At 33.6% G+C, this 9,976-nt stretch overlaps 1 protein-coding gene across 1 annotated transcript in view; it reads right to left on the bottom strand.

Moving 5' to 3' along the window:
- Positions 1-9,976, bottom strand: part of PLBD1 (phospholipase B domain containing 1) — a 78,681-nt gene that overhangs the window by 49,885 nt on the left and 18,820 nt on the right. The window contains exon 3 of the mRNA XM_074269107.1: positions 2,489-2,572. Within this exon, the coding sequence (XP_074125208.1) occupies positions 2,489-2,572 (84 nt within the window). The remainder of the gene's footprint in view (positions 1-2,488; positions 2,573-9,976) is intronic.

Here is a 9,976-nt window from a genome sequence, read left to right as displayed (position 1 = left end):
TATGAAAAAATTACTGTAGCTTCCTAAAAGTGAAAGCCCAAAGCCAATTGAAACTTGGGTTTAGTGACTGGTAAGGGGCTCACAGGTAGTAGTTGGCATGAATTATATGCCAAGGCATGTGTGCATGATTGACATGATTATTCAATAATACGGGGATATGCATGTAAGTTCCTTGAAGGCAAGGGCCTAGAACTTGTTAGGTACTAAATAAAAGCTTACTCAATGATTGTGTGTGGAGAACTGAGAAAATTAGTAATAAACTATACAAAATTGTTAAGTGATTTTTATGTAAAAACAAAAATGCAAACCAGCAGGACACGAGTTCAAATTTGACCTCAGACACTTAACACCTCCTATCTGTGTGACCCTAGGCAAGTCACTTAACCCCAACTGCCTCAGCAAAAAAAAAAAAAAAAAAAAAAAAAAAGCAAAAATATGTGAATATGTAAGTGCAGGAATAGGAAGAAACTCTTGATATGGAGATTTCTTCTATCAATGTGTCAATTACTGCACAAGAAATGTGGAAATTAGGTGATTTGCTCTGAGCAGTATTAAAGTATCCATTTAAGGATGGAACTCAAAAGCCTGTAAAATGGTTCAAGGGAAAGGCAACTTTAAGGAGCGGCTCAGTTCTCCAAAGCTCTTCCCCCTCCCCCCAGAGCTGTGAATCACAGCACACTAGAGAAACTAAAGGAATTTTCATCTACTCTCTGAGCAGAGCATCCCAACTCCAAGAAAGATCAACATAATCCAGAAGTCAGAGATATCTGTCTGGAGGTCATAAAAGAAATTTACTGACGCAGATATTGCTTGTGAAAGAAAGTATGCTTTTATTTTCATAACCTTGCTTTACTTAAACAACTATTATATATATATATATATATACACACACACATATATATATGTACATATATATATTAAAATATATATATATATTCTGTATTGGGAATGGAATAAAGAGAGAGGTTGAGAGATTTCCACTGCAACTCCTTCTCCATCTCCTGTATCATTATGGTCCTTTCACATGACACAATCTATTCTGCTGGTCAGAATTAGATTCCCAGCAGCCACTAGCAGGTGGCTCCCATAACAAGGCAGGATAAACATTGTAACAAATAAATCTGTTAATGCTACTTTTTATATATAAATCATTAGAGAAATTAAACTCAGGGTGTCTGGATACTTTGTCTGGAATAAATAATTCATGAGTTCTCTCATTCTCAGTGCTAACAAACAGCTCCTTTAAAGTCATGAATTTCATCATCACTGCTAGCCTATTATACACCAAACACTGTCCTAAGTGCTTTACAATTATCTCAGTTGATCCTCACAATAGCCCAAGTAGTAGGAGCTATATCATTCCCATTTTACAGATGAGGAAACTGGGGCAGACAGAGGGTAATTTGCCTGGGATCATACAGATAGTAAGTATCTGAGGCTGGATTTTGAACACATCTTGACTTCAGGTCAAGCATTTTATCCACTGTGTCATCTAGCTGTCTCACATTCAGAGGAATGAGCACTTTACTGAAGCTCTGGATTCAAATCTTGCCTCTGCCATTCAGTTTAACTTATCTGCCTCAGTTTCCTCATCTGTAAAATAAAGGAGTTAAAATAGATGACCTCTGAAGTCCCTTAGAATTGTAAATCCATGATCTTGTGATTCATGGTCCCCTGCTTATAGATTGAAGATTACACTATGCTCCTTTTTTTTTTTTTTGAAAAGGGAGATTACATTTACATATCCCAAGATTTTTGACCCCCAGACCTATTCTTCATGAATTTCTGATACTGGCTCACTAATCACATTTTAGTGATTCTTTCTGTTCTTAACGGTTAACTTGGAATTCACTGAGGAATCCTATGTTATTATCTCTTTTATACCCTGAAGCAAAAAGCTCTAAGAACTATTTAGCCTTCCTTTTGCCATTATCTACTCTGAGCAAAGGTCCTAGCCTTTCTTTCTTTGATCTTCCTCTTACTCCCAGCAACATTTTGTAGTCTTTAGGCTTAGCCCAATATGAATTTTAATTTTCCCGACATACTATTTCCTTGGTCTGTCCTCTTCTATCTCTTTGTCTCTCTGTCATTGTCTCTGTCTCTCTGTCTCTTTCTCTCTCCATTTCTCTTAGTATTTCTCTCTTTCTGTCTGTCTGTCTGTCTGTCTCTTCCTTCACTGAAGTTAGTTCTATTCCAATATTCAGAATTTTATGATTGACCATATCCTGATTATCCTTTCTCTAGACTCTCAAGACATAAAACAACTGCAGAGGTCAGCTAGGGAGAAGGGAAAGAGTTGCAATGGTTTTTATTTTTCTTGTCTTTTCAATGAATGGGGTAGGGGAAAAATTTGGAACTGAAAACAAAATTGAATTATAGACCAATGAAAGAAAAAATGTGGGCATAAAAAATAACATTTTTTAAAAATTAAAGGTTCAGCTCCTGAACCATCAAAATTTAAATCAGAAAAGTAAACAGTTATACATACTCTAAAAAATCCTTCACTTTTTCAAAGGCATCAGGTTTCTTAATCAAGTGTGGATACAGGTTTTCATAGTGGTAATACATGTGTCTGAAATAAAAGATGGAAATGTTACTTAAAAAAAAACAAACATCTCTGTTAATTATAAAAACACAGAGTAGCCAGTAGCATCTACTTTACAAATCATTCTGCTTTTTATTCAAGAGTAGCATTCAAACATCAAATACCCCTAGGAACCCAAGGTATAAATAAGAATGCTCTGAATTTCAAGTCAAGTTCAGATGCAGTGAATGTGATTTCAAGATCAGTTCTAGACAAGTATATTTTTGACCTACCTTTTAGAAATTTAAATTTCCATGAATTGACACTTTCATACACTGGACAAATAAAGATATTATCTGATTTTCTAGGAGGTTTTGAATTATCATAATTTTTCAGTTTGCAACTTTTAAGGGCAAATACACTCTTTCTTCCTTTCCTTCCTTTTTTCCTCCCTCCATCCTTCCCTTTCTTCTTCTTCTTTTTTTTTTTTTTTTTTTACTCCTCATCTTCTTCCTTTCCTCCTCTTCTCCTTTTTAAAAAAGTTCTTTATTTTACTTCTTTTTTCAATTCTCAAAAATCCAATCACATACAGACTTAGATACAGATATAGACATGGACAAAGACAAACAATGACAAAGACAAGCAAATCTTCCTTTGTAACAAATAAATATATGCAAATAAGACACAAACATTTTAGCCATGGAAATGTATATCTAATTCTGCATCTGAGTCCATCAGTTAGTTCTCTGGCGCAGCAATGAGATGAATGCTTCAATATCAGTTCACTGATGGGCTTGATCAGAGTTGTAAAATATTTACTTTTTAAGAACAGAAACTCGCTGATATATCTAATTTTCCTCTTAATCTTTCTTCTTCCTTTTCAAGAAGACCAAACCTTATAACAAGGAATTTCTTTACAAAGAAATTTATATTCCTTATAACAAGGAATTTCTTTACAAAAAATAAGAGGAGAAAAATTCTGCAAAACCAGCTTCTTGACTTCAGACACTGCACTCTACCCACCAGTCATCCAGATTTTCCAGTGACCACCTAGCTTAATTCACTTTGCCAGTTAAATCCAGAAATCTGAAATTCTTGCAAATGTTATGCTTCTCTCTATTCATATTTGTCATTTCTTACAGCACAGTAGTATTACATTACATTCATATCCAATGTATTTAGCTATTCCAGTTAGTGTCTATTTTGTTTCTTATTCTTTCCCCCTCCCACCTCCCTGAGGCTGGGGTTAGGTGACTTGCCCAGGGTCACACAGCTAGGACGTGTTAAGTGTCTGAGACCAGATTTGAACTCAGGTCCTCCTGAATTCAAGGCTGGTGCTCTATGCACGGCACCACCTAGCTGCCCCCTCTTGTTCTTTTGCTACCACAATGTGCTGTTAAATTTTTTTTCGTGTCCATGGAAGTTTTTTTGTTTTTGTTTTTTTTTTTTAATCTCTGACCTTCAGGAGGCATATGCCCAGCAATAGACTCTCTGGGGCAAAGGGTATGAAAATTTTAATCACTTTATTTGCATAATTCTAATTTCCAGAATACACAGCTCCATCAACAATACATTAATGTCTTTCCACAGTTCTTTCACCTTTACCAATGTGTATTGCATGAAGTAAAGGTTCAAGGTCATTTTGACTTACATTTCTTTTCTTATTGGAAATTTGAAACATTCTTTTAACATGGTTATTAATAGTTTGTAGTCTTCTTTTGCAAACTCTTCATTCATATCATTTGATCACTTATCTATAGTAAAAAGTTTTTTGTCATATTTTTTATTAGTCTTTTTTATATCTTGGATGTTTTCTGATTAGTCATTTTTTTTTTTCAGTTGAAGTTGACTATTATCCCATTTGGGGTTTTCTTGGCAAAAATACTTTATTGGTTTCCTATTTCCTTCTCTGGCTCATTTTACAGATGAGGAAACTGAGGCAAATTAAGTGACTTGCTCAAGATCACAAAGGTAGATAAGTGTTTAAGGCTGGATTTGAACCCAGCTTTGCCTGACTTCAGGCCCAGATACTGTGCTACCTATACATCCCTATAGTTTAGATACTGCACCATTATCTGAGAAATTTGATAATCAAGAATTTTTTTAGTCAACTATTTCTCTTCTTATTGTAGAAGAATTAATTTTGTTTGAGCAAAAACTTTTAAAATTTCATGCAATCAAAATGACCTTTTCTTTAAGAATTTTTCTACATAATTTATATCAGATATATGATTATTTCACTTCTAATTTTTATGGTATGGTCTTTAAGTTTCAGATCATGTATCCATTTTGAATTTATTGTAGAATATGTTATAAGAATATGGTAATAATATACCATATTAATTAATTAATACAATATAATATTGTACCATGTGGTATAATATGGTACAATAAATCTAAGCCTATTTTCTGTCAAACTGCCTTCCAGTTTTCCCTGTAGTTGTTATAAAATCGGGAGTTCTTTCCTAAGTAATTTTATATTTTCAGGTTTCTCAAACACTTTAATTTTTTCTGATTCTTAATTTTTCTAGACTGTTCTATTTTTCTGTTTTAACCAACATAAAATATTTTTACAATTACTGCTTTATAATAGCCTTAGGTCTAGAACTAATATTCCTTCTTTGTTTCTATCCCTTCCTTATTATTTCCCTTTATATTCTAGCTGTGTTTTTCCTCCCAATAAATTTTATTATTATTTTGCCTTCATCTGGAAAATATCCCTTTGGTAGTTTGAATGGCATAGCTCTAAATTTGTAAATTATCTTAGGTAACATCATCTTCTTTATATTATATTGACACAACTCATCCATGATCACTAAATATCTCCCTAGATATTGAAATCATTCTTTATTTCTCTAAAGAGAATTTTGTAGTTATAGCTATATAAGTTTTAGTGTGCCTTGGTAGATTAATTCCTAGATACTTTATGCATTTTGAAGTTGTTTTGAATGGGACTACCCTTTCTAATATTTCCTTTTGGATTTTGTTATTGCTTTATAGAAATGCTGCTGATTTTTTCAAGTTTATTTAAAAGTATTTGCTGTCCACAATTCATCTACATTTTCATATCAATTGAGGCTTTAAATCAATTCTCACATCTCCCACAGTCAGTGATTTTTTACTCCCTGATAAATTTCATTTTAAAGGTCAGTGTCTTCTCACATATTCCCAGCACCTTTCAGGAAAAGCAAAATTCATGTTCTTCCCCTTCACTACATTTATTATTCTTTTTATTAAAAATAAAAAGATATTAATATTGCTCTATTTGAAGAAATAGGAAAAAATATGGGGAAAACATATTGAGGGGAAGAAAACTGCAGTTTCCAAGTGTGACATTAAGAAAATATCAGAAGCTTCTATTTAAAAAGCAGCCTGGACCTTAAGAATTTGTAGTACTACTGTGAGGTCTAAAGAAGCTTCATTCACTTTTGATTTTGATGTGGTTTTAGGTTTTGAATGACTAACTGAAAAACCCACAAAATCCAATGATCAACTTTTGTCCTGGCTTTTTCCTTTTTCTTTCCACAATTTTAAAGGAGTATCCTTTTCCTTTGTTCCCACAGTCAATTGCAGTTACCCTTCTTGAATGTAAGTTGGATGAATTTGTTGTCTCAACTTTGCAACCATTCCATCCAAAAGTACAGATTTTAACTTATCCATCCCTTTCCATTCCATGGAATTTTCATTCATATCTTTTCATAAAAGTACCTCTGTGCCTTTTTAGGTCCATCTAACATCCTGGTAATCTCCCACATCTCTGTTATTGTTAGGTTGTCCATCATTCTGGCTTTCCACTTTACCATTCCATCAAAACTGCTCTTTCCAAAGTTACTAAAGAACTCTTAGTTTTAAATCCAATGGCTTTTCTCAATCTTCATTCTCTTTGACATTGTTGATCATTCTTTTGATGCATTCTTCTCTCCAGGATTTGGGGATACAATGCTCTCCTAGTTCTTTTCCTACTTATATGAACACAAATTATCTGTCTCCTTTGCTGATTCCTTCTCCAAATCATGCCTTCTAATCACTAGTGTTCCTCTAGGTTCCGCCCTAGACTTTCTTCTCTTTTCCTTTTGCACTCTTCCTCCGGTGATCACATAAATACAGTTATCACCTCTATGATGAGGATTCTCAAATCTTTCTTTCCTGCCCTAATCTCTCTCCTGACCTCTAACCTCACATCTCCAACTGTCTTTTACACATTTTGAATTGCATGTTCAGTTTTCATCTGAAACTCAGTTATGTCCAAAACAGAACTTAAACTTTTCCCTCTAAATTTTCCCCCAGTCTTCTATTTTCCCTGCTACTACAGAGAGCAATACCTCTCTCAATTTAGGAGTCAGTCTGAATTCCTCAACCCCATATCTTCAATCCCAAATCCAATTCATTTCAAAGGTCTATTGAAAGGTGCCCCCCCCAGGAGAAGCTTTCCCCACTCTACTTTTTACTCTCCAGACTTTTCTACTTTCTCTCTAGTAGGCTTGATCTTTGTCTTTCCCTTCTTTCATGTGTTGTCAGTCTTCTCCATTAGAATATAAATGACTTTGAGGGTAGGAATTGTACCTTTTTTGCTTTTCTTTCTACTTACAGCAATTAATGCAGTGCCCAGCACATAATGAATACATTTTAAAAGACAATTAAAAGCATTTTGAAGCAAAGGCAAAACCAGAGAAAATTGTAGAATCAAATTCTTACTTTCTTTTCAATATAAAATCTTCGTAAAAATAATACACATACCCAAAGAGTATCTTGATGAAAGTATGAGAGAGGAACAGACAGTCTTTCATAAAGATGTTCTCAACAACAGAATCATCTTTATAGTCACAAAATTGACCACAAGCTAATGGAGATATAGTGTCCCTTTGTGTCTATTGTTTATTGACTATAAAAACAACAACCATAACAACCACCATTTGATTCATTAAGGATGTTACTGTTTCAATAACTCATGTCCTTATGGTTAAATTTGTATAAGTAAGTTCCCTTAAACTTCACAAAAGGTCTGAAAAACCGAGGTGAGGAAAGAGACTTCTGCATTTTAAAACTGTGAACTTAACAATCATGGACAAATATTTCAAGATACCAAGAATTGGAAAGAGAATTATCTAAAAAACTGTGAACTTACTTCTTAACCCTTTGCAAACTAGTTCCCAAATTCATCATTCAACTGAAATTATTCTATCTAATTAGCAATAATGTCTTCATTGCCAATGTAGCCAATCATTTTCTAAATCTTGCAGTTTCTACTGCCATAATATTTCCTACATTTGACCCCTTCTCTCTACTAATACAATCACTATGTAAATTCTGATCTACTTCCAAATACTAGTGCTTTTTCTCCCTAACTCTATTATATTTGTATCACATATTTATATGTATATATATATGTATATTTATATCACATATTCTTCTTCCAGAAAAAAACATAAGTTCTTTGAAAATAAGATTTAAAATTTTTTTTGTATTTGTATCCCTAGCATCTAGCAGAATGCCTGATACAGAGCATGCATTTAAGGAATTACTGTTGATCATTTGATAAAGAGAAGGAACATAAGGGCTCTGTAACATTCAGGAGTGAGCTGCCATGGTCACATGTTTTCCTGATGTGTAAGCCTCTCTACAAGTACACTCATAGGTGTGTCTACTCTTGCCATACTCTATTAATGGGAGAGTGTATTACAGGTTCTGGGAATGGAAGAGAGGGATGATATGTTCCTTCTTCTATTAATTCTGTACCAATCTCTGTAAACCCATCTGTAGGGGCTCACGAGTTAGAGCTCAAGGAGTAAAGACAAGGTATCTCTTCCTCTTGAATTTTGTTGGTAACACATGGAAATTATGATGGTTTATACAATTTATTTTATATCCTGCAATTTTGCCAGTTATTACAAATTTTTTTTGGTTGATTCTTTAAGTATGAAATTAAATCATCTGCAAAGAGGGATAGTTTTGTTTCTCTGTTGCCTGTCCTATAATTCCTTCAATTTCTTTTTTTTTCATTGCTACAGCTAACATTTTTAGTATAATATAGAATATTAGTAGTGATAATGGGCATCCTGGCTTTATCCCCGATCTCAATGGGAGGGCTTCTGGGCTATCCACATTACAAATAAAGTTCTTCAACATGGAACTATGTCCAAAGAGGCTGTCAAACTGTGAACACCCTTTGATCCAGCAGTTATCTCTACTGGGCCTACATCCCAAAGAGATAATAAAAAAGGGAAAAGGACCTGTATGTGCACAATGCTTGTGGCAGCCCTTTTTGTAGTGGCAAGAAACTGGAAATTGAGTGGATGCCCATCAACTGGGGAATGGCTGAATAAATTATGGTACATGAATGTTATGGAATATTATTGTTCTATAAGAAATAATCAGAAGGATGACTTCAAAGAGGCCTGGAAAGATTTACATGAACTAATGCTAAATGAAATGAGTAGAACCAGGAGATCATTGTACATGGCAACAACAAGGACTAACTCTGATGAACATGGCTCTTTTCAACAGAGAGGTGATTCAAGCTAGTCCCAATGATCTTGTGATGGAGAGAGCCATCTGCACTCAGAGAGAGGACTGTGGGAACTGAGTGTGGACCACAACATAACATTCTCACTCTTTCTGTTGTTGTTAGCTTGCATTTTTTTCTTTCTCATCTTTTTTCCTTTTTGATCTGATTTATCTGATGCAGCATGATAACTGTGGAAATATGTATAGAAGAATTATACATGTTTAACCTATATTGGATTACTTGCTGCTTAGGGGAAAGGAGGGAGAAAAAAATTTGGAACACAAGGTTTTGGAAGGATGAATGTTGAAAACTATTTATGCATATGTTTTTAAAAATAAAAAGCTTTATATAAAAATAAAATATTACATGAATTACAACCCCCCCCCAACAAATAATGTTCTTTTCCTATTATACTGATGTGTTTAGAGATATACAATTTCTCCTAAGTACTGATTTTGCTACATCTTGTAATATTTGCTATGTTGTCTGATTGTTGTCATTCTCTTTTATGAAATGATTTAGTGTTTCTATGATTTGTTCTTTGACCCAATCATTCTTCAGTTTGGTTTACTCTAATTTTAATCTGTTTTCATGATCTTTTATTGAATGTAATTTTTATTATATTATGTATTACTTATTGTATTATTTCTGCTTTTTCACATTTGGTTGTGAGGTTTTTAATGCACTAATACACAGTCAGTTTTTGTGTAGGTTCCAAGTGAAAAAAAAAAAAAAAAAAAAAGGTACACTACTTTCTATTCCTATTCAATTATCTCCGGAGTTCTATAATTTCTATCATTTCTAAAATCCTAGTTATGTCCTTAACTTCTTTCTTCTCTATTTTTTATTTAGATTTATCCAGTTCTGAGAAGGGAAAATTAAGATCTCTCACTAGTATTAATAGTATTTACTATTTATTAGTAGTATTAATTAATCTACCTAATTAG

Source organism: Sminthopsis crassicaudata, chromosome 5 (assembly GCF_048593235.1).
Source record: "Sminthopsis crassicaudata isolate SCR6 chromosome 5, ASM4859323v1, whole genome shotgun sequence".
NCBI classification, from domain to species: domain Eukaryota; kingdom Metazoa; phylum Chordata; class Mammalia; order Dasyuromorphia; family Dasyuridae; genus Sminthopsis; species Sminthopsis crassicaudata.
The sequence above is the reverse complement of the archived record's forward strand: the minus strand, read 5'-3'. Positions and strand labels throughout refer to the sequence as shown.